Source organism: Lytechinus variegatus, chromosome 1 (genome assembly GCF_018143015.1).
Source record: "Lytechinus variegatus isolate NC3 chromosome 1, Lvar_3.0, whole genome shotgun sequence".
In the NCBI taxonomy this organism is placed as follows: Eukaryota; Metazoa; Echinodermata; class Echinoidea; order Temnopleuroida; family Toxopneustidae; genus Lytechinus; species Lytechinus variegatus.
This window is the reverse complement of record NC_054740.1, coordinates 21180134-21205922: the sequence shown is the minus strand read 5'-3', so window position 1 is coordinate 21205922 and position 25789 is coordinate 21180134. Positions and strand designations below refer to the sequence as shown.

General features: G+C 35.7%; 1 protein-coding gene across 1 annotated transcript in view; it reads right to left on the bottom strand.

The window, feature by feature from the left end:
* The window catches only part of LOC121429743 (rho guanine nucleotide exchange factor 17-like), a 38529-nt gene extending 31391 nt beyond the window's left edge, over positions 1–7138 (bottom strand). Inside the window, exons 1-2 of the mRNA XM_041626945.1 lie at positions 7106–7138; positions 5835–6062 (exon numbers count right to left, since the gene is read on the bottom strand). Of these exons, the coding sequence (XP_041482879.1) occupies positions 5835–6062; positions 7106–7138 (261 nt within the window). The remainder of the gene's footprint in view (positions 1–5834; positions 6063–7105) is intronic.
* Positions 7139–25789: the final 18651 nt, after the last annotated feature.

Below are 25789 nucleotides of genomic sequence, written 5' to 3'. Positions count from 1 at the left end.
TCTATAACTAATACAAAAGAAAGAAAAATGATTTTATCAATCACATATATATTGGACAGTATCTATACCTGCTCAGTAAGAAGTATATTACAAGAAAAAAGGGAGAAAAGAAGACAAATAAGAATGGAATGAAGAATTTGCAAAAAAAAGTAATGTTGATGAAAGAAAGAAAGAAAGAAAGAAAGAACAGCAAAACATAATGACACCTCAGAGCTTAGACTATACAGAGTGAATCAGGAGTCATGAAAATTCATTACAGATAACCTCTTATTTCATGAAGTGTATTCCTGGGGGAGGAATACATTGACTACACATCATAGCTCATTTCAGGGAAGCAGTGGAATAACAAATATGAGTATGGCTTCAAGTCCCAGTGCTCATTAAACGAATGAATTAGGAAAACATTACAACATCAATGGATCCATGGTATGAATCCTAAATGTGCAGGTCATAAAACAGTTGGGTGATAGTGAAATCAACATGATTATATAAGTACTATTATTGATTTGGCAGGAGGGAAATAAATTATTTAGACTAATTTGGTAAAAGATGGAAAAATTAGGAATTCATGTTTTACCCTGTTCCAAGTATTCCTATTCCTTAATCAGAACCCACTCTCTTTTCTCCTTCAACCATTTTCTACTTTTCTAATATTCTCATTTATCTATTTAATTCCCTATCCCCCAATACACCAAATCACTCAACCCCCTTCCAATTTATTCCTCCCCCAACTATTTACTACAGCTTACTCCACACCCCTACATTCAATCATAAAAATTGGGGAACGTTTCACAAAGCAGTGATTTCAAAGCTAAATTTGCAATCAACCAATCAGAAGCAAGGATATCAGTAGCTTATAACAGGTAATGATGAAACGCTCTCTATGGAACTAGAACTTGATACTTGACAAGAGGTCGCATGCCCCTACCACCAAGCAATGTGTGTAACTGAGAATCGTACATCCCATGGGTATCGTATCAGTTTGCATTGTGGATTATATCATATCAGCTCAACATGCATTCTTTCACATCACTTTGAGAGAGAACTGCAAAAACCTTGTCCTGGAGACACTAACTACACGTTTGTTTTGGGGATTATCATTTAAATAAATCAAATTATAATGTAATATGACCATATCATGATATTCCTATTTACTAACACTTAAAACATCAGAACGATGTTCTAAGTCCTTCAAAATGACTAATTACCATGGATAAAATCTGGCTCGCCTGAATACAACACAAGTATTTTCTACGGGGAGTATTCCAGCACATGATTTTACATACCATGTTACTATCAGGGTTTTTTGCATCCTACTGGGTACTCATTTAACACCTGGGTGGAGAGTAGCAAAGAGCGTTGACTTAAGTAGGTTTACCAAACGATATTGTGAGGTGATAGTCAAAGAAATTTGAATCCTTGAACACCTAATTTGATGCCAAGAGTCAAAACCATTACACCATGCCACATCCACTTTCTCATTTTGGTTTTTAAAATGACAAAAAAATTCTGAATAAAAAAAAATCATTAACCAAATTGACAGCAGAGGAGTCATGAATGACACTAAGTCCCACAATGAGCCATTTATGTTGGAAATCTCAGACAGATAACGGTGTATGAAACACAGGCCCCTATCAATACATCACCGCCAATTCATTACTCACTATCCACAAAGTGAGCTGGCTCAGAATCATAATACCAGGGTAAATTGATCGGAATGCCTCACCTATCAGAACCAAATTTAGACCGGTATAGAACTGAATCATACCCCGTTTTCTTAGAGCACGTTCCCTATTTAAAGCTAAGTACAGCTTACACTGCAAAGATGTTCTTTTCAGGATTAGTAACAAATATTCCAAGTTCAATCTGAAAATTACAGGTTAGATTGCTGAAAGGGCTCCACCCCGTCCCTGCCCAAGGCTTCCTTCCCCCCTTCTCAAACCCCATCTGATCATAAAGTGGATTGCTAGAGGAGACTGACCCCATCCCTGCCCTATAGGCTTCCATCTCCCCCCCCCCTTTCCAAACCCCATCTGATCATAACAGAGTGGATTGCTAGAGGAGCCTGACCCCATCCCTGCCCTAGGCTTCCACCCCCATTCTAAACCCCTTCTGACCCCAAAAAGAGTTGACAGCCAGAAGGGTATATCTCTTATGAAGTTTCATCTTCTGAAGAGTGTCAGGTTCCAGATTAAATGCAAATGAAATGATCACAACTCAATCATTCTCCAACAGTATCGTCTATGAAACTTCATCTTCTATCGGCTCCAACTCACAAGAAAGAAGCAAACATTTCTCCTCTTTGCACTATTTATCACAGTTCATCTTTTCAAAGCTATCAACATTGAGAACAAAGTATGTTTCCAGACCAATGTAGTAATCTAGTTCATGCTGTAAGTAAAAACAACTTTTCTGAGTCTTAGAAAAAAAAGTCATTGCATTTCAAATTGTCAATATCTTGATAAATTTGATTTTAAAATAATTCAAAATGCTCAAATCTTATTACATATTCATTCTCAGCACACAATGAAATCATATGCTTTACAGCCTTTTACATGTAGACTGGTAAATATCAAATGAAAAGCCCCATGCAAATGGAAACTCAGTATATTAGCCTAATAAATTGTGATAAAACTTGACATATTTTAATAATATTGCTTTTGCCACCCACCAAGTACTTTGTTAAGCTATAGAATGAAAACCAAAGATCTAATATTACAATTTTTGATAAAAATACAAATACACATGAATGGGATGACCATTTTAAAAAGGCAAGAGAAATAACATTCAGAGATGCCAAATTCATCTCATTGAGTTAAATTCAACTCAACCCCTCTAATGTTCATGGCAGTGAAATATGGACTTAGGTAAATATTTATCATATATCTTTCCACACTCACCACACAAAGTGGGGGACAAAAATAAAATTTGGTTATTTTTAGAAAGGATTGATGATATTTTCCCTATTTCCTGGCACTGTTACCCAGTTTTATTCTTAGCAAAGAAAAACAGAAAATATCCTACTACATGAATGTTTCATGTCAAAGCCCTTCACAGGTGATAAAAAAGCTGTTATTCTTTGTGGTAAACAGGAAACAGTTAATAGTCAAGCCCTGAAGCCTGGGTCAAAGGTCATCGTCTGGCTTGCCGCATCCTGCTACAGCTAACTTCTTGAAAACTTGTGTTTTTAAAAAATATTTCAGGTTTTGCTTTCAAGAAATTAGTTTGTTATTAGCTACACATTTCAAATAGAATATTCCTTATGGATTATTAAGAAAGAGTTTAACTAGGTTTATGAATTTTAACAAAAATGCTCCTATACCTTTTTTAAAGGTCATATACCCTTGCTTACGCTTCTTGGGGAGCGTTTCATGAAAAGACAGTCAGATGTTATATATAAAAGTCTGATTTATCCAACAGTTACCGTAGTAACAGTCAGACACTTTCTAGCCGATCAAAATCAAGGAAAGTTGTCACTGCTCTGATTGAAAAAGGAATCTAACTCCTCCAAATTAGGTTAGCAAAGTAAATTCCAGAGAATCATCAATAAATAAACGTTTCACCCGAAGGGTTGTCGGCTTCAGAAATGTTATGCTTCAAAAAAATAGAATTTGTATGATAAAAACATTCATATTTCCCCAAAAACACATTTCTAGAACTTAGATCATGAGTTGAAATGAAAAAAAAATTGTATGAATCCTATAGAGAGATAGTTTTTCAGAGAAATGTGGAGGCGACGAGGCATTAGAATGCTAGGGCTTCAATTTGTTCTCAAAAGTGGGCAGGTAGGTTATAAATAATTCAAGTTGTTAATTGCTTTCGGGATATGACAAAATTTGACAGGAATGAAAGTTGAGTTAAAGCTTATGATATTTGGACATTCTACAATTGGTAGTAATTGTTTGACAATTTGAAGTAGGAACACAATTTACCAGAAACAAAATAAGATGGACTAATTTAACATTAAATCATATTACCTCCAAATTTAACAGATTAAGTGTTCTGAGCATTTTTTAAATTCTTTGAACATAAATGCTTAATCCAATGTGGCTCTTCTCAAGAAGAAAATAAGTTCTAAAACTCTCAAATTATGTGACATTTTGTGTTTAGTCTAAGGGTAAACTTCTGAGACAGAGCCTGGTGATTGTCTGTTCTACATTCTCATGATGGTCATAAAAAGAATAAATATGGAAAAACATTTTTTTCTTCCAACTGATGATGATAAAATAGAAACACTAATCTTGAAAGGTAATCAGAAATAATCAATTTCAATTAAATTTCAAGTAAAAAAAAAAAGATAATAATAAAAATAATAATAAGACGATGCTTGTATAGTGCATGTCACTGCCCATGGGCGTCTCTATGTTGTATTGAATGAAGCAAAAGCAACATTTCGGAATGCAGGATTTAAGATTTCAATTGTGGATATCTTTTTTGATCATCTATACAGTGCGAATTCCACAGCACATTTAATAGTATGTCGTTGAAATCAATGATTAATCATTGTGATACCTACAATATATCTTGTGATTACACATGACAATCTGACCTTCTCATACAATAAATCAGTCAAAAACGACTAGTTAATAGGGTCAGCTGGGTGCAACTGTTATTCTAGTCATATTTGACTATTTTCTAGTCATATTTTACGAGAACAGAATTATTTCTGACTAGAATATATGTCAGAAATGTGAATATCAGTGATTGCCATATCAGTTGCTCCCAGCTGACTACTGGTCTAGTCAATTTGGCTGATTTGTTTTAAGAGTGTGTAAGACAATGCTGAACAGACAAATATAGAACATTCGACATAGTACTTGTCCTGCGGTATCACACCAATAATTCAGAAGTTTGCACTGTCTGTGACCTCACTAAGAACGTGTACTCTCTAAACCATCTTTGATTCTCAAGTTGCATTCTGCAGACTCGAAGCTAAATAATAATCCTACCATGATTGCTGTGGGGTTGGGAAGAAGACAGACGGTTTAATCTCTGATTGACAGTAGTCATCTGCTTTCATCTGTCCTTCTTCTCCTCCTCATCCTCAATTTCATATTCTGATTACAAGAGGATGATGGGTGCTGGGAATTGCCATGGCAACGGTGATGCAGTCATGATCACAGTGACGATAGAATCATCAGATGTTGCACTGATCAAGAAGTAGTGACTGAATTATGGTTGATTACAAGGCAGGCTGATTCCATTTTATTTTTACAAAAATCATTTAATCTTTAGCTTAGGCCAGTAATCACTCATTAGCTTTAAAGAAAAGCCTCGAGCTACCAATTTCGATGTAAAATGGCACCATAGAGTGATGAGACCTTGGTTTGCATTATGGATTTAGGAATGATTCCTCCATTTGTTGCTTTGTATCTTGCAGTGTACTTGTGGTCAATGCATAGACCCTCAAAGCCAAAACACCAAAACCAAGGTCAAGGCATTGAAACCCAAGGCTCAGGCATCTCACCTTGATGCCAAGGCCAAGCCATTGAAACTCACATACACTTCCATATTTCCAGAAAAAACAACGCATATTCCTAATTTACTAAGAAACTCATTCCAAAAAGTTACTTCCTATTGTCAGTAGACTGCAGCATGCATTAGAATAAAGAAGGAATTCTCACCATTTCTGATATAGAATACTGTCCACTGAACCTTTGATTAAGAAACATATCTTGGAGAAAGGATAAAACTGCACCAATACATGGGAATAGTGAAGGAATTCTCACCATCTTTGATATAGGATACTGTCCACTGAACCTTTGATTAAGAAACATATCTTGGAGAAAGGATCAAACTGCACCAATACGTAGGAATAACGAAGGAATTCTTACCGTTTCTGATATAGGATACTGTCTGACGAACCTTCGATGAGGGACGTTGAGATCGTCCATGCCATCAATGAGTCCAGCCAGCTCCTGGATGATCTGGCGATCGATGAGGGCTTGATCGGCATCATTCTTACTAGCATTGATAGCCTTGGCAAGGGTGTTGACGGTACTCAGAGCATTCTGTAGTAACTCACCATCAGGGTGGTCATCGGGGGTGTTGTCTATGAGCTCCTGGATCATTGAAAGAAAAGAGGAAAATCATACTTTATTTTATTAATAATAATAACAACTAGACTTTGACGCCACAACTGGGCGTTGAGGCGTGAGCCTGTAATCCAAGCTGTGGGGAAGTTACAAATTGATGCAGAGGGTCGAGGTTCGAGCCCTGGTCACCTCTTTCGGATGGTGACGTTAAAGGTCGGTCCCAGACGTAAATAATCATATCTGATTGATACACGTCTGACAAAACTCAAATACACACACACTTATATCGCACCAAATCCACTCTGTAGAGTGCTCAAGGCGCTTTTTAGGAAATTATAAAAGAAATTAAGAAGAATTGAACAGAAATGTTTTGAGGTAATGTTTGAAAGTTTCAGAAGTCAAGCACTGTTTGATGTTTTGAGGGAGGCTATTCCATAGCTTAGAGGATGAGTAAACAAATGATCTTTCACCCCAGGTTTCGGAAACTTTGGGGGCAACAAGAGAATTGGAAAAGGAGGAACGTAAGGATCTTATTGTTGTCATCTTATTAGCAGATGACAACACTATGTACCGAATCTGTTTTATGATGATGAATAATTCTATAATTAAATCTCTGTTCAGAAGATGGTGTAGCTAACACCTGCATGCGGACCTACTGTACTATGTGCATGCCAGAAAATTTCTGTTCTTAGCATAGCATGGTGTTTATCAGAGTCTTTTGTGATATGAATCATTTTCCTCAAGCCTTGACACAGTTGACAGTCAGATCTAAAGGTGTTTAATTTTGAAATATTTGCAATTTCCTCAAGGTTCAAAACTTAAAATTATGGTAGCTTTTGGATTATGATAACTATTATCATAAAAGGCTTCAGCTTCCCATTTAATATAGAGATTCCATAGTAGCTAACATAATAGCAAAGTTACCCAAATATTATTTTCATATAACATGGTGAACTTTATATTCACAGCTTGCAAACCCACACTTTACTAAATGTTTAAGTTTAGACAATTAAGAACTTTACACTGCTGCAATTCAACATTGTTTGGTTTGACAAAGTAATTTTTCTCACAAGGCTATCTAATGCTGATGTGAACATAGTCATACTGGGAAGAAATTTCAAAGGGATTCTGATTGGGAATTGGGCAAAATGGCCAAGGCTGAACATTGTACACTAAGGAGCAATTAGCAGAGTTAAGAGAAATCATTACTGATAAGTGAGAATATCACAATACCCTTATCAAGACAGCTTTGTAGAACCACAAAAGGGACAACATATGTTAGAGAATCTTTCAACAATTTTTAACAACATGAAACGAGTTGATTTGCTCCAATCATACAAAACTCTTCGTTTTATGGTTAGTACAGGCTGCATCCAATCAATTACCATGAACCTATCAGAGACTCCCTGCTCATCTACATTTTGATATCAATCTTTATCAAGATAAGAAAGGGGCATCTAGATATTAAGTTCATCCTTATTGTTCTTAGGAAGCTTTTATAATGTAAACAGACATACTCAGGGGACTGATCCCCAGGCATCTATCGTCTGGTGATAACAGAATCAGTTGCTCTAAATCCATACATGAAATTGATCAAGTGCATTTCAGGTGTGGACGACAATCTCCCCCTTCACACCAAAATTAAAATCATTCTTTTTTGGAAAAGCGTCATTTTCTCATAATTCAGCTCGCAAGCACATTTATTGACATACAGTTGATCACACACTTGTCTTTTACAATTTACATTAGAACTTAAAAGTCTGTAAGGAAGTCTTGTCACTGAAATTTTCCAATGGGTAAATAAATAATCATGAAATGTTACAGAAGGATCGAGAATACATCATGTTTTATGTAGTAAGTGCGAGGTGCGACAGGGGTGTGAAATGGTCGATCTAGTGGAAAGTGTTTACAGAATTCCATAGTGCATTTGAGATTGCGTGATGATTTATCAGGAGCTATTGGAGCTGAGCCCGAGGGCAACACGCGCAGTCAGTCAGTTGGTGTGCAAGAGAGAAGGGACATTTACACCATCCCATTCAGGGAAAATATATTTAGCAGGTTAGGACAGCGAAGTGACTCTAGGGTAATATCTTCAAAAGAATATACCTGCAAATTAAAAGGTACCTATCCACAATAAGTGCATGTTGTGGCGTGCGCCTGTAATCCAAGCTGTGGGGAAGTTACAAAATGATGCAGAGGTTCAAGCCCTGGTCACGTCTTTCGGATGGTGACGTTAAAGCTCGTTCCCAGACGTAAATAATCTTATCTGATTGATACACGTCTGACAAAACTCAAATACACACACAAATGATAATAATTTATGCAGGGAGTTTTCCAATGTTCATGAGAACAATTGCAGTGAAAAAGCAAATCAGGACTATGACGGCGATGTAAGATAAATGGCACATTTTTCTATATTGGGTTGTGGAAGTCTCAAAGCATGTCCATAACTACAAAAACTTTATCTGGTTGAGGTAGGTGTGAAAGTGAAAAAATAATTACTGGGTATTTTGAGGGCCAAGTAAATGCTCATAATTTACAGGTACTTTTCCCGATTTAGAAAGTGTGAATCTACAGAGATAGAAGCTGTTCTTAACAGATGAAGATGAATAAGGGGCAAAACCTGTCATCTTTTTAATTATGTTGTTGCCGTTGGTTACTCACATCCGACAAAAGGAACTTCCTGGGTTGAACTACTCAAGATTTAGCAAAATAGAAAGGGGCATAGAGAGTGTAATAAATATGTTTTAATCTCACTTAAAAATTGAGCAAAGCTGAGAAAATATTCTAAATATGATTATAACAATAATTAACTGCAGTCACTGGCCCTGAGATCTTATATAAACTTTATAAAACGTTCATCTGGTTTGACCACACATCCAGGCTACAATCTCCTACTGAAGGTAACTGATTCAAAACACCAGATCATAATTTTAATGGTATCTTCATGTATATACAAGATTTTCTGAAATGGAATGCATAAAAACAGCGATTTTCTATTCCCCCAAAATTTCGTTTCCATTTCTGAAATACCGAAATTCCATTTTGTGCTTCTAAAATGAATATTCTGTTTTGTCCAAGAAATTGCACACACCAAAACATGAATTCTACTTTGCAAAGGTAAATTTTCACATGAAAAGTAAAGAAACATATGTTTTCCATTTTGATTTATCGGTTAAAGGACAATCACTGTCCCTGAATGCATTTCAATGCAAGCCTGTATAAGTAGGTCTTACATTGGCCACACACCCAGATCTTATCTTATTCTAATCAATTTTGCTATTTTTAATTTCCAACGTTTTCTTCATAGTAAGATCCTTGATTCAAGACTACTTATGAAAGGGGGAAGGAGAATGTAGGAGATGTATAATATATATATATATATATATATATATATATATATATATATAGATGAGAATTGGAAATGAAATGGAAGATGAAGAGAGAAAGAGATGGATGGCAGTAGGACATGGGGTTGACAATGTGAGAGAACTCTAGCTTCCAGAATAGATGAAATCATGTTGTCATGACAACCCTTCCTGTAGAAGTACAGGTGTCAGATTGGTGCTATGATGGAGAGGCACAGGACAGCTGTGATGATGATGGGATGATGATAGAAGAGAAGGGATGATAATGGGTGGGCAGGGCTGGATGACATTATGGACAGTAGGAAGGGATGGATCAATCTTTGGACATAATCATGAGATATACTCACAGATGATACAAGTTTGGATATATAGGTTGCGTTCAGGCATATTTTGAATTTTAGATCACTAACTTTGATCAAGATTCCAGTTCCTATTTCATTTAGCATTGTTTTATTTTGCTTAGATGGTAGTTTTCCTTTAAAACTGAATAATGACTTCTTACAGAAAAGGTGTTACAGATAAGTGCACTGTAAAAACTGTGGTGTTAAAACTAAACCAATTGGTGTTAATAGAGGACCACACCCTGAGGTGTTAAAATAACACCCTAGAGATTGAACATAACACCAAAGAGTGTAAATATAACAACCATAGATGTTGTAATAACACCTATAGGTGTAAAACTAACACCTCCAATTTAACACCAGTGTAAAATAACTGGTGTGGTCCTCTATGTACACCAGTTAACACCACAGTTTTTGCTGTGTGCTATTACTGCTATACCATATAAGCAAGTATTATCATTACTCTTTTACAAGGATGAATGTATCAAGTATACTCCACCTCCGCAAACAAATCTTATATTCATACAATGTGGTTGAATCAAACCACAGACACAGATCCAAAGGTATTTTTAATGTAATCTATATTGGTCGACAAGGTAGATCTTGTATACATATGTTTGGTGGTAGCTCGTATGAGTCATGTTGCAGTATCCACCCATCAGGTAATCTTGAAGAACCTTGGGTTTGAGGTTGACCAGCGTTCTAGGACAAGGCAGAGACTATTCCATGTGGAAGGTGACATATGTCTATACATGAACAGCATTTCATGGAGCAACTTATAAGTGATTTTAGGTTCGACTATGATCGTAACTCTTTTCAGAAAATGAGCCTAAACTTAACCTCACCTTCCTTTTTTTTGTGATAATTTTTTTAAAACAAGTGGACACCTAGTTACCAATAATGGATTTTAGCATTTCCATTTATTTGAAAGCAGGATAAAAGAGCATTGTAGATTAAATGCCTTGCTCACGGGCATAGCTGCCGTGGCCGGGATCGAACCCTGGATTTTTCATGTATAGCCAGGCGCCTTAGACCACTCGGCCACGGCACCTCCCCTTTTGGGTCAATGTACTATTGTAGCAAACTCCTCAAAGAAGAAGTATTACTAGTTCAGGTCTGTGGAAGTGAGTTGATGACCAGTGTTTTTTGTCTTCATAAAGGAAACATAAATGCATCCGAAGTAAGGTACATCAACAACATGGAAAAGCACTTCTGGGACTGATGATGAAAACCTTTCATAAAAGAAAGGTCTTATAAAAGTTCTTTTGAAAGTTCTTATGAAAGTTCCTTTGTCTTATGAAAAGAACTTTCATAAGACAAAGGTCTTATGAAAGTTCTTAACAAAGTGCTACTATTCTACCCGAGACATTCAAATGCACTTGGTCTTTTTGTAGGATCCTGGTAGAAATCATTTTGTGATTGTTACACAACTAGAGCTTACCATTAAACATGAATATGTTCAGTTGACATGCAGTGAATTCATGTTACATTAGATGTGGATGTTGCAATATGACCTATATGATGGTGTAGAATGGCAGTAAAACGTTATGATGTAGGAATATGGCCTTCAACATAGGATGATGAGACTATGTTCTATTTATATTTCATGTTTGACTTGGAGATGGTACCAGTGTACACATGATGTGCATTGTTGCTGCTATCACTGCAAAAAAGATTCTCTTGTAGCTGAAGATGGTGGTGGTGGTGGCAATGAAGATGATGATGGTGATATTGATGGTGATGATATTGATGATGATTTATATAATATTGATGATTATATTGATGGTGATAATGATTAAATTATATTGATGGTGAAGATGAAAGTAATGATGATGAAAGTTATGATGATGATGATATCAATGGTGATAATGATGATAATAATAATTATCAAGATGTGATAGTGTTGGTGCACTAATGAGGTACACAAATTAGTTTGCACAGTGGCTAATAAACTTTCTCACGTCAAACTTAATCACAAAATAAATTTTAATATATATTTTCTGCCATCCTGAAAATCAAAAAGGAAAAGATACACATTCCTGCCTCAGACCCAATAACCCATATCAAATTATTACATCCTTCCTATTTTCCATATTGCGTTCCTACACTGCGCAAAACGTTAGTGACTGCAACAGCTAGTAATCTGATAGGGGCTCATGAAAGCGTATTTGATATGATGGAATCTGAACCTGCCTGATGTTGACAGTCCAAGGATGATGATGGACAGTGATTCAATAGAATAACATCCTAACGGTTGAGACATCTTTATTACTACTGGACACTAATTGGCACACCATATCTCATCCCTGCTGTATGATATTACTGATATCATCATCACAACAGGCTGTAGCATGACAACTAGGCTACAATCATATAACCTTGCTTGCAATGACTATAGGCCTACTCTGACCATTGAGATAAAATTGACATAAAATAAGAAGTGTAATTTTATAGAAATTTCCTGTAGGGCCTAATTTCATGTCATTGTTACTTGAAATGATATCAATACAAGTTGATTGAACAACGTGCACAAACCATGGTCCAATGCCATTAAGACTTGTTATATTATAAGAAATGCACAATTTATGTTACAGGCTTACTATCAGCCAATCAGATTGTAGAATTTCAGTAGCTTTTAACTGTAATTGTAAATTTGATGTTATGACGAGTTTTATGAAACAGGCCCCAGAGTTGGACTTGTACAGGATTTCCATTTGTTCACAAAGTTTTGCATGCCCAAACGATAATCATCGTCTCCTGAAAAGCTTGACAGGCAAAAAAGGGCAGCGCTACATTTCACGTGATATGCAATGAATGCATTTAAGGGGTGTAAACCATTGTAGGGCGATTCCAGTCTAGAAAAATCAGCCATTTTCACAACATATTTCAACCTGCTGCCCAAACAAACGAAGAACTTCAATTTGCTTTGTGCCATTTTGGTAATATTGAAGGACTACTGGGTAGACATGCAAAAAACTGACAACCAACAAAAATATGTTGTCCATAGGTGAATTAGAGCTTAAAATGTTGCGTGTCATATGGGACATTTCTACGTCCCATACGACACACAACATTTTCACTTATAATTTACCCAAAATCAATTTTTTGTGTTGGTTATTAGTTTTTCACATGACTACCCACTCCAGTATAGCTTTATCATTGACAACAAAGGACATTTTATTGCTCAAGCATTCGGCTAGGAAACTAGAAATTGTTGTCAAAATGTCCTGTATAACACGCATGGAATTGTGTATATTTAAATTTTACTTGGTCTACCCACATCTTTTGCCACGCCCATGGATCCACACCGATTTAAATCATTATCACAACATTTCAACCAGATGGCTTTCAAGACATATTTGACTAAACCATGAAGTTGAAGTTATGAGAGATAGACAAATATTATGATGTAGTCAAGGTACAGTGAAATATCCTCATCTAATGTAGGAATCTGGGGCCGTTTGCACGAAAGCGTCTTTGCAAGGACCGTCTTTCGTGTCGCCCATTTTAAATAAATCATCTGCAAACATATTTCATTCGTCCGTTAAAATAAACAAAATATTTGTTTATAAAATGATGTGATATATCATGAAATTGTATAAAATTTGATTGAAAAGCAAGCTAACGAATCATATTCTTTATCATAAATTTCAAAAACACCCCGCTTATAGCGTATCACAAAAGATAGGCGACATGAAAGATGGTCCTTGGAAAGACCCTTTCATGCAGTCGGCCCCTGATCTTCATATGGAATACTGATCACCGCTACACTTTCAGAGAATTGGGTCTAATCTATACACTTTCATACAGGCCTTCATGAAAACGCCCTCATATTTAATCCAGTGACCTATATAGCTTCCATCCTCATCTCCTCCCCCCCCCTATCTTCAACCTCTAAACGAGAATGTCCCCTAATCTCTGTTTACACCTCAAACCCTCTTCAAAATTCCATCTAAAATTCTTCCCATCTGGTCCCCTTGCTCAGCTGACTGTGTGATTGAAAAACGCCTCATTCAATTTGCACGCTTCATGCTTTCATCCTGTCCTGATTAGCATAAATGCTACATAATGTTCAGGATGATGTCATCATGTGACTTACAATGCAGAGCACAAATCAAATTTAATACTATGGAGCATTCAATGTGCTATTTTTTAACTTCATGATATTTTAAAAAGTAGTGGAATTCTACATTATTTCACCTTCAATGCTAAAAAAAAGTGATTAAATTTGAAATTACACTCATATACACGGCAATAGAGGAGTGACCTAAATCATTTGAAAGGTAAAGAACTCCGTCATCCAAGAATGAAAAAATGGTGCTGTATAATTAGATTTAGTAGATGGGTTTCTAGGTTCCCTGTGTGACAGGGGTTTAGTGATCTTGAGATGATGTTCAAAACCATAGACCCACTGCTAATATGTCCATGTCAAAACATACCTTTTTAACAGATGACTCTCTGGAATGACGCAGTTGTGGGCTGGTCAATTAGAGGTGCAATCCTGCTTTGACTTTTGATATCGTTTCATACTCCTTTTTTTCAAATTATTTATGTACATTATCATACCCATTAAATTTTGTAGCAAATTTTTAAGTTAGAAACAGAAAACAGCATGCTTAGAGAAATAAAAAAGCACTCTATAAATGTCTTATATTACAGTATTATCATTATCAATAATTAGAGGCATGATTGTGAAGCCAGCTCAGGGCCAGCTAAAAGTCACTGCAGGTGTGACAAGGTGTGACAGAGGTTTAAGACAGTAATCTAACGTCCTTCTTCCAGGCATATACAAAACAGTATGCCCACGCTCTTTATCTCAAGACGAAGTAAACAACGGAGTTGAAGGATAAAAGAAAATGAAAAGTGATAGCATGCTAAGGTGAGATGGCAGACGGAAAGAAAACAAGATACCTATGGTGTAAACATGACCGGCTTGGCTACCTGACTCTAGATATATCCTCAGAGACCAGTATTCAGAAGTCAGGTTCAACTTAGACCATGGTCTAACTCTGCTAAAATTATGGCAAGCCAAAAGTGTTAAGATTTCTATTAAATTGTATGTTTCTTATGTTTACTGTACTCTTTCCTGATTCATCGATGGTGAAGACAATCATCTATTTATACTTCCTAGACAAACATGAATGATTTGAGAGCCAAATGAGTTGAAATATGATATCTCTACCATTAGTGATTTAAGTAACAATTGGCTATCCATACTTAAACCACAACTTTAAACCTGAGATTACGTTAAACCCGACTTCAGAATACGGGCCTCTAGAGTTCAGTAGACATCAATACCATTCATACTAGATGGTTCAATCCAGTAGTGAAGATTAGTGCAGTTACATTTCCCCTACTATGGCAGTACGGCGAGTCAAAAACAGCCGTGTTATTATTTTTGTACTAACTACATATAGATGGTTTGAATGAAAATAAATAAAATGGGTGTCGTGTGGGCAACGGAGGGGAAATGTGACTGCAGTATATAAACTCATAATGCCATTTGGATTGACTTTACTCATTGATATATTACAAGGTAAAAATAACAAACATGTTTTCAGAAACATATAAGTTATGTAGATTTTGGTTCCACTTTGAAAAGAATTTCATTCTGTCTGTTGTTCATTATAAACATAACCATTAGGCCCATAATTCATTTCACTTCAATTAATTTTGACCAATTGGGAATTCATTATGGGATATTACAAGATGCTAAAAATATCACAAGTTATTTTTTTTCAATATATAAAGGAATTATGGCTGAAAAGATGAAGTGGGAAGGAGAGAAGAAGAAAAGATGAGGAGGAGGAAGAGGAGGAGGAGGGCAGACAGAATATTACTTGTCTCTCAGCAATGAACATAAGGGTAGAGTAAAGTGAAAGTAGAAGTCATGTGCCAGACATGTCGATGACATGAATAGTAATGAGAGTGTGGTGTTTGATGGAGTGGTGTTTGGGGGGATAAGAAGAAGGGATGGGGAGGAGGGGGGGGCGATGAAGATAACAGCAGAAAAGAGGAAAGAACTTTTTTGCCAATGAGAGATAATATTGAAATCTGAAGTCATGTGCTTGAATATGACATATGATAGTGTCTGTGAAAAAGTGAGGGTCAGGTTTATATAAGAAATAAGAGACTGAATAGACTGAAAAAAAGGAGAATGAGGAATGATAAAGGAGAAAGAGAGAGAGGGTAAGAAATAGGGAGGAGTCAAAATCAGTGCTACATTTAAATCAAAGCAGTATTTTAATGACTTAGTGATGACATGATTATATCAATAATATTAGAGTTGGAAAAGGGCAGGATATTGGATAAGGGATAGAAAGAGGGTAGATATGATAGATGGAGATATGATAGAGAAGGAAAGAAGAGAAGACACCAATGACCATAATGCATGTTATGTACCTTGGGGAAGAAAATAGATTCATAGTTGTATGAAGGTACACTCCAAAGTGAAAGTAGAATTCATGTGATCTTTTGATGATAGCTTGAATGTTAATGAGATGCATGTTAAATGGGTCAGTGTTACTCAAGCTGAATGCAGATGACAGGGAACGTGACATTAATAATAGAGTGATTTTTTTTATCACAAAATCTTGGCTTCCATGAATTGAAACCTGAAATAACCAGACAACCCGATTGCTTGAACAGATGACGACCATTTGCTAACAGGCATGGATGAGGTATATAGAGCTAAACACTTGCGCCTCCCCTACCCCTGTGGTAAGGCAGGGGTAACAAACTCAGTACATGCTTTTCTTCCACATCAAACATTCATGAAATCAATTAAAGTGTGGTGATAAATAAAATCAATTATTCTCAATAGGAAAAACTAAAATACTGCTTAGGATGAAAGGAAAGAGAGAAACAAATGGGAGCAAGTAGGTCTGGTTAAAAGAGAAATTCCTGTAGTTGCAGTAAACACTGATTTCATGAGAAAGTCTGTGAAACAAGGATTAATTGTCAGTTTATCATCGAGGATCTAGATCTGGTACAGTTACATTAAGGGAACTTTGTGAAATCTTGAAATCTACGCTGAAAAATGTTCACACTGAAGATCCCCAAGACAGATAAGCGCACGTGGGACAAGGTATAATTATTGCTTAGAGCATCGGGCCCGACGATCTACCCAATCCTGTGCTTATTTCCTAATTTTTCAGCAATTACACAATTTCTTCCAGAATCCTTTAGCACATATTCATTATTTATACAAACAGACACTTAGGTGGTCATTTCATTGGATTCTGTACGAACTCATTTTGATATCGTTACCAAAACTAGCATTTACCTTTAACTGAAGTGGTTTCTATATAACCTGAAAAGTACACGTATTGTCTTTCACCGAAATTAACTAATATTGAATTCATTATCACCGTTTCATTTGTCAACAAAGCAATAAATCTTATCTCTTCAAAAATGCATGTCAATATTGTCTTATCACTTTCTTCTTTGTTTATTAAAAAAAAATCTTTACATGTATGCCTCAAGCATCTGATTTCAGATGGAAGTGGGGTCTTACAAAATATACCATCATTTCTTTTTATTTTGATTGCAATTGATTTTACAAAGTTAGATTTGAAACCTGGAAAAAAAAGAGGAAACAGGAACATTGATTCCAACTGATAACATGGTATTAAAGCACCATGCTACCAATGTATTTGCTTACCTGTAAACCTAGGGCAGCTGGTAGCAGACAAATGACAAATATACCTGAGGTGAAAACATGACCAAGTTTGAACTTTGACCCCTTAGGCCAAATCCAGGTACCACCCAGAGCACCTCTATCATGGATGATTGGGTAATAATTAGGGCATGGATAATGGTAGTGATGATGGTGATGATGGGGGTGGTAGAGGTAATGATGGTGGTGATGATGGCCAGGTAACAAGAACAAGATTGGTTTGGAAGTAACACACCTGAGACTTCATAACCTAAATTCTTTCTTGGATTACCTGGAAAATAACTTGGAGGTGGGCTACAAAATGAGAATAACCATTATCCAAATATTAAAACAACAACACCTCATGCTTTGGTAAATTATATTACCTACTAGAAATTGAAATCTGTCACATTTGACTTAGGGATAGGGCCTGCAGCTTTTAAAACAGGTTATACAACCTCAAAATCAAAATGGAAGTTTGTGGAAAATTGATTTACTTATATCTTATAGTTCACACTTCGCATATTTTTATATAAAACTGCATGTGAGAATCACACCAACATATCTGTCTCCAGACCAATTACAGCTAGAACATTATTTTGAATTATGATAATATCAGTAATATTGCTAATTAAAATTGAACATATATCCACCTTATTAGGTGTTCAGGGCGGATCTTGATTGCCCATGCTATGCTAAGGCCTCAAGCTCTATGTGCTCGCAGATTTTCAGTGACATATCATTCGTTTGGAGTCAGTTTCTTGGTGTGATTGTGAGGTTATTTATCCAACCAAAGGGTAGATGAGAAGAAGTATTGATCCCCATTGCAAAGACTGTCAATAGAGCCTACATAAAGCACCTAGGAAAGGAAGACAGTCACAGGATATGAAGACCGGTAGTCTTTCCTCATTGAGAGGAGGAATCATTGAACAGGTGAATTAGGACAGGAACTCATGAAGATAAAACACCTGATTTATATCTTACTGCTATCTTTCCTTCCTATCTCATCAATGGTATCTTACCATGGGGGCTTTCACACTTTCCTGATCTTGAAAATCACAATTTTTTTTTTTGGGGGGGATGAGCAAAAAAAATTGAGAAGGCCAGACATGGTGCATGGGGCAGCCCAATTAGAAAATACCAGGCCTTTGTCATAGTGAAAGCAAAGTATTTCCATCACTCCCACAAAAAAAATGAAATGTGTTAGGCCTAAGTACTTTTCAAACTTATGGAAGTTTTAAAGGGATTTAAGGAAGAGTCATGTTGCGGAAGCAACTCTTGATGTGAGTCAGGTAGGTAGGTTGGGAGGCTGGAACATTTACTTTGAAAAAATCGGAGGGTTCAAATCAGGCGCTGCACCTGAACAACAGAGCATGGAATAATGGAATAGGACCTCAGTTCTATCGCATTGCATCTTGGAAGCAAAGTAGGCCCATGGCTATTTGTAGGCTTAATTCTTCTTACAACTAATTCTTTATCACTTTCAGGCAAGTATGAAAGTGAAAACTAAATTGGCCGGTATTTGCGGCTTGAACAAGTTTTGGGAATTCACCGGTATTTACCCGATGAAGCAGGTTTGAATATTCCTACGGAAGGATGGTCTATGATTGGAGCATGGACCTACTAGGTCCATGATTGGAGGGACTGTAAGAAGCGTCTAACGGTTGCGAGGCAGACAGTAGAAGGGACAAAGTTAGAAATTGAAGTGGCAGGCGATTACCTGCGATGACTATTTCTGTCCTCCTGGGATAAGTGGGAGGGTTCAAGGAGGGACATGGTGGGGGCGAGATGGGATGAAAAGGGGGGCAAACTGCCGAGAGGGGAGAGGGGCAACATATGTTTTGACTGTCATGGTGTTATGAGGAGCTACATTTTGATCAAGCATGTGGGAGAGAGATGAAAGATGAATAGGATTACAAAAAACAGAAGTCATATTGGAGATTATGGTAGCCTTCAATGGCAAACCAAAAAGCTATTTCGTCCTCTTTTACAGATAGACAAAAGGAATTTGATTGTGAAAAATATTTCAATTGTCCATCTCCATTGCATTTCCACAGCAGTTCTAAATCCATTTGATGAGATACCCTTCTTTAATTACCTAGGCCAAAATGTTTTCCTTCAAGAATAGAGTTAAGGTAATGATTACCTTCAAATCATAGATTATAAGGTTGATAAGTGAATCAGATATAGGCCTATAGTGCGACTTGCCAAAATGAAATGTCACGATTGAATCTTAATATTAATCAATAACAAGATCAATGTCGCTCTATAAATAATTGAATTTCACCATTAAAAATTAAGTTTAAAGTTAAGTGCATATTGATTGCAATTTGGATTCTTAAAGATTAACAAAAAGAATTCAATCACTTAAAAAAACTAATTCCCCCCTCCTCCAAAAAATGCAATAACAAAAAACATGCTGTAGCTTTATGCAAGTATTTATAATCAATTCAATTCAATCTCCAATAGAGCTGGATCCATTTCAAATTGAATTAAGCCAACCACAATTCTCCATTACGTGAGGTCCAAGTTTCAGCTAGACTATGAATAATCCTCATTTTCAGGACACAGATAGAAATGGAGCAGTCAAGGACAATCTAGATCAAGATCCTTGAAATGGGATATTCTTGTGAAGATATTGATCTTCTTGCACCTATCATAATCCATTGCATAACAGAAAACTATAAGAATATTGATTTGGAAAAAAAAATGACATGGGACATTTCTATAGGATACCCTTCACATGACAAGGCGTTTCCTGAGCGCATTTCGATTACAATAAATTTATATCAAGAAAAATATTCCCCATCGACTAAACATACTGTAAATTCCATTCTATGAGTTTGTATGTTTAAGGGTGGTCTCTTTTCATTACGATCATTTATCCATTTTTAAAATACTTCTATGCAATATCTTTGTATTGTATGTTGACAAAAATTCAATCAATTTAAATGTCATACTTGATGTTTAAAGTGATATTTGTTTTGTCACTTAGAATTACACAAATCAAGTACTTTTATTAACCTGCAATGTTTGATTTCTAATTCATGATCCATGTTTTCATCCTTCTCTTGATGAGCCAATAATAAAACCCATAACAAAAAGATAATATCCCCAAATGATTTTTTAAGGAGTAAAGAAAAGATAAATAAGACTATTCCTGGCAAAAGAGTGAAAAATATCCCAACACATCCCCTCCATACTGTCATTTGGACAGTATTATTGTGAATTTGACTTTCAAATTAAGATCCCTGGCAGCGTCAAAAAGAGAATTATATTGATTTATTTGAAACTAGATAGTGATGTCATATCAATATTTGAGGAGTTCTTCTTGCCTTAAAAGTATTCTATATCCTTTATGTTGCTTCATACATGTGAAAATTCAGGAAGACAACGTTTGGTTTCTTATTACATTGGTGACATTTCAAACAAGAGGTAACAGACAGAGAATTTCATTTGCCCAGATATATTCTGTCTTCCTAGGTAGTAATATTTACTAAGAACAGGCAATTTCCTAGATATATTTCAGTATTTTTGCACTATAATCGATTTTGCTCTCTTAGAAAATAGATATAATATCCATTCTTTATTGCAATATTTAAAAAGTTAAAACAGTACAAGCATTTGAAGATACACCTTAAATCTGTAATTTAATAAGATAGTGTTCATATCATCATACTAAATTATGTTTCATGTTTTTTGCAAATGTGAACACAAGCCACAAATTTAAAGAGGCGACTTAGGATAGCTTGCAATCTGTGGAAGTCCCCAGCAAAACCCCAATCGATAGAGACAACACAAGGCAAGCCAAATAACCTTTTGATCTTAACTACTAGGAATATATCCTTATTTAACCCTTCCCTTCCTTGAGGAATCTAAATTTATTCTTGGAGAAGAGAGGGAGTAGGTCCTGCGTTGGTGTTGGCCAAGAATCAATATTGGTTGGGGGTCTCCATCCTGAAACTAGACTTGACAGAAGGTGGTTTCAAACCGCCTCGATCACAAGAAGCCCCGTTAAATTACGAGAACTTTTTTAGGCTAAAAAATACCCATTAATTATTCCTGCATTCGGGATAAGTTCCTGAAGTTACGAGCATGCGCAGTATGGTCTGATAAGCAGGCAAGGCGCGAGATTCAAAATCACTAGCCCAGCAGCCACCCACAGCTCCCGCGCCCAAAGACACGCTGGGCTAAAAGTTCCCGTAAATTGCTTTCACATTGCCAAAATACCTGCGACCTTGGAAAAATCCCTGCGAAAGTTCTCGTAATTTCGCCAAGTACCTACTATTTAGCGGGTATTTTCTTTCGGGGAAATTACGCGTAGTTTGCTTTCACATTACCAAAATACCTGGTATTTTCTGATCGGGGTAAATTTCCCGATCAGAGAATACCTGGAACTGACGAACTTCGAGGCGGTCTGAAACCACCTAGAGACAGATTTCTGCCTGTTTCATCTACACTTCTTTGCCTGTGGGACAAGGGTTGGTGTGTATATGTGCACGTGAGGAAGCTCATTTTAAACAACCTGATTACCTTTAAATCAAATAGGCATGCTCAAACTTAAAGGCATGGCAGCATAAAAGTTCTCCGAGTATGCCAAAATTTGAACTAATTCTATTCAAGAAATTGAAACTCGGGAAGTTCATGATAATTAATGAAAAGTTCCACTCAGAAATACCGTTGTGGAAAAGGAAAAAAAAAATTCTTAACTCTTCAGAGCCATCTTAAGGAAGATCTGTCAAGGTGTTACCTAAATGATAAATATAAATCTGCCACTTTAATATAAGGTACTCCTAACCACTCTGAGACATGTCAATCTGGTTGATACCAGCCCAGAATAATGACACCGAATGAATATTCCCACCAGGTATCTTATTTCTACACCTGTGTAATGTGTGGCAAAGAATTAATTTCTTGCTGCTTGAAATTATGTGATTGCTGTGGACCAGAGACTCTCTTGTATACAAAGATCTCTTGATCTTTATCCAAGCACTAACAATTCTCCATTCAATGTAATGTAAATGAAAATAAAATTACTTAATCTAACTAATTATGATTATTGTTTAAAGACGCAAACAGCTGAAGAAGTAGAAAGCTGCAAAGGATTCTATAGGCTCATTAAAATGGGAGACATGACTATTCTCTTCATAACTGCTCGCAGACAGAAGATTGAAGACCTGACATACGAGATGTGGATCTTGAAATGTATGCTGTAAAAAGAAGGGCAGACGGTCTCATCATTTTGCAATCAGATCACATTTCTATCCCAGCCTGGGGACTAAACAAGAGTAATGTACCCATGACATTCATTCTATATACCCCCTAAGCAATTCATGACCTTGGACTATACTGACATGCTTTTCTTCAAAATAGTACAAATTACTCTCAAAGCCTTTAGGTCTTTCTTCACAAGAATGTTTTCTTCTTTTTTCTAAAAAAATATGTATAGGCCTGTATATATTCATTTTCAGTATCACTTTATTTTAAATATTATCATAGAAGACAGTCAATTAAATAAATGTTAAGGCATGTACCTGTATCTATGAAAGCTGGGCTACAGGTAACAATCATAGGTTAAAATAAAATTGCATATGAAACAAATGGTGTTTGGTTTAACAAATATTTGGTATATATAGGTCCACTGATCATGACTGGTTTCATATGTAATGCCTTTCTAACTTTTAATAGCTACCCTTGAGATGCAAATAGACCTTACCAAAGTAAATTATTCTACCTCAATATTTCTGGCCACTTCTTACTTTATCTATAGAGGAATAGAAAGAGAGTATGTTCTTGAGTTTATAACATTATGGCATGTCTTTGTCATATTCCATATTGCTTTTAAATGACCAATGGTTGCTGGTTACTGCTAATGGTTGATGTCCTTGGCAACATAATAGTTACATAGCAACCAAACAATCCTTTCCATTTAACCCAATTTCAGTGATTCACTCATTCTTTGATCTAGACCCCTATACCATCCCATCCATCACTTAAAATGTAAGTGCTTTCAAACAAGACAAGGGCATCACTACCCAATATACTTCCATCATTACTTCTGTTTTTCATTATTAAAGGTTGCCTCTTTCAGAAGCTCATTTTTAACATTATAGTCTACACGATTTTGGATAAGAAATATAAGAATATCCAATTTTACTACAAAAAGTAACTATTGCAAGTAATTGTGATATCAAATGTGTATTTAATTAGTATTTTAAACAGAAATGTGCATTACTGTGCAACATCTTTGGAATCCCCTCATACCAGAGAAATGTAAGTTAAAATTATCTTTCTTTTTTTTACTTGATATAATTTGTTTTTTATATGTTTGGGGCTTTTTGGGGGTCCATTCTTTAATTCAATAACAAGATGATAATTCTTGAGAAATGCCCCATCAAGTTCAAAAGTATGTATTTCAAAACATGCCACATCTAGGGACAGTGATTTCCCGTTTCTAAAAATTGCCACATCATGGGAATGATTATGTGTGCAATTTTTGTTAAATCTTGTTCAAACATCAAACCTTCAATCTATGAAACAAGGTTTGGTTGCCCAAGCAACAATACCGGTATCTGTGAATTCTCATCACGGTTTCACCAAGGACATACTTGTTCTACTAGAGATACAAGGGATGACATTTACATAATACATTCTACCGCCCTAGACAATCATGTACAATATGTGGGAAATGAAATCATAGAAATAATAAATTGTACATGTATTTGACTGCCTGAAATATTATAACAGCTGTTCCCTCCATGCCTTCTCTTTTTCTTTGGTTGCTATGGTTACCTTGATTGGTCTTGAAACCATTTAACATATCAACTGACCACTTCTTTTAGAACAGTCCACATCTATTTGAAAGATAATTTTCTTATCGTTTAATATATTTATTCATTTTCATTTTTCCACCGATGACATGTAATTCTTTTATTCATTCATTAATTCCAACCATTTATCCATCAATTGATTATTTATTTTTATTTTTTCATTCATCATTTTTTTTATTCATTAATTTATTATCATCATTTTTCCAAAAAATCCATATCATACATGTATATGCCTTAATTTATTATTCTTTTTTAGGAAATTAGAGCAAAGGAATTATTATATAAAGAAAAGATTTTGATTGACAGTACATAATTCTCCATGATTATATCCTTCTTTGCAATGTTCTACTCTCAAAATATAAAATTGAATAAAAAAATAAAACAAACCAAAAATACATATTTGTTGTGACATCTTGGCAGAGAAACACATGTCATGATTTTAAACACGTTTTGACCTTAATCAAAGCCCTACAGGTAAAATGTACATTCATGATGGTATGTGACATTCTAACATTTACCAAAGAATTGCCTTTAGCTTTGGTTTCCTTTACATATGATCCCAGACAAAATCAAATATAAACTTGTTCATCACTTCTCAGTTGAGCATTCTTAAATGTAAATATCAAACAATTTGAACCTAGGCGTGTGGGTTAAGTAAAGAACAGATATAGATATTTTTGTGTGACATGTTCAATAGTTCAGTTTTAAAGCTATTTTTAACATCTTTTTACAGATTTTGAAATAATTTTCTGATCTTTGCTATTTTCTTTTTCAATTATATCATAAGAGCTTTGATCACATAATAATAGATAACAGAGGCTTCAAACTTAGTACTTATGAAAGAACTGTCAATGTATTATTGTAAAGTATAGGCATTTCCATAATGATTAGAATATTTTGTGTAGGCAACACTCTCACCCCACTCCCTTTCTCTTTCCCCCTCTACATTATCCTTGAATGTGTGTATGTTTAGTGTTAACAGGTTTATGGGCAGGGTGGTTGACCCAGACGGTCACTGAGCAGTGTTCCCATTTGAGTCAGCATAGTTTATAGTAGAATAGAATTAGTTTAGTCTCAGTATAAGCTCATGGTCAGAAAGTCTATGGAATGTCAGTGTAGGATAATGTATATAGATCTGTTCAGACTGAGAAATGTTGTTGTGCATAGTTTATTAATTTAGTTTTGTATGGCAGTAGAATTAGGGAAACACTAAATGGTCAGGATTTTGTAGAAAAAAGAGAACAGGACTTATGACGTGGCATAGAGAGCTGCCACATGAATGGAACAGAGGAGACATTTTTGCTTTGAAAAGGATTGGACAGAGTTGGATTTGATGTGAAGAAGAAGAGAACACATTGTGGCAGTTGTGGAATATTTAGTTTTGTGACAAACCGTATATTGAGAATTTTGAGCAAGTTATTTTTTTATCTTGGAGTTTACCCTGGAAGCAGACATAATACACAACCTTTTTGCCCCTCTGCACCCAAACATTGGTATTGGAATCGAAGCATCTTGATTTGAACGCTATCCAGCTTGTGAGTATTTTTTAGCCAATAAT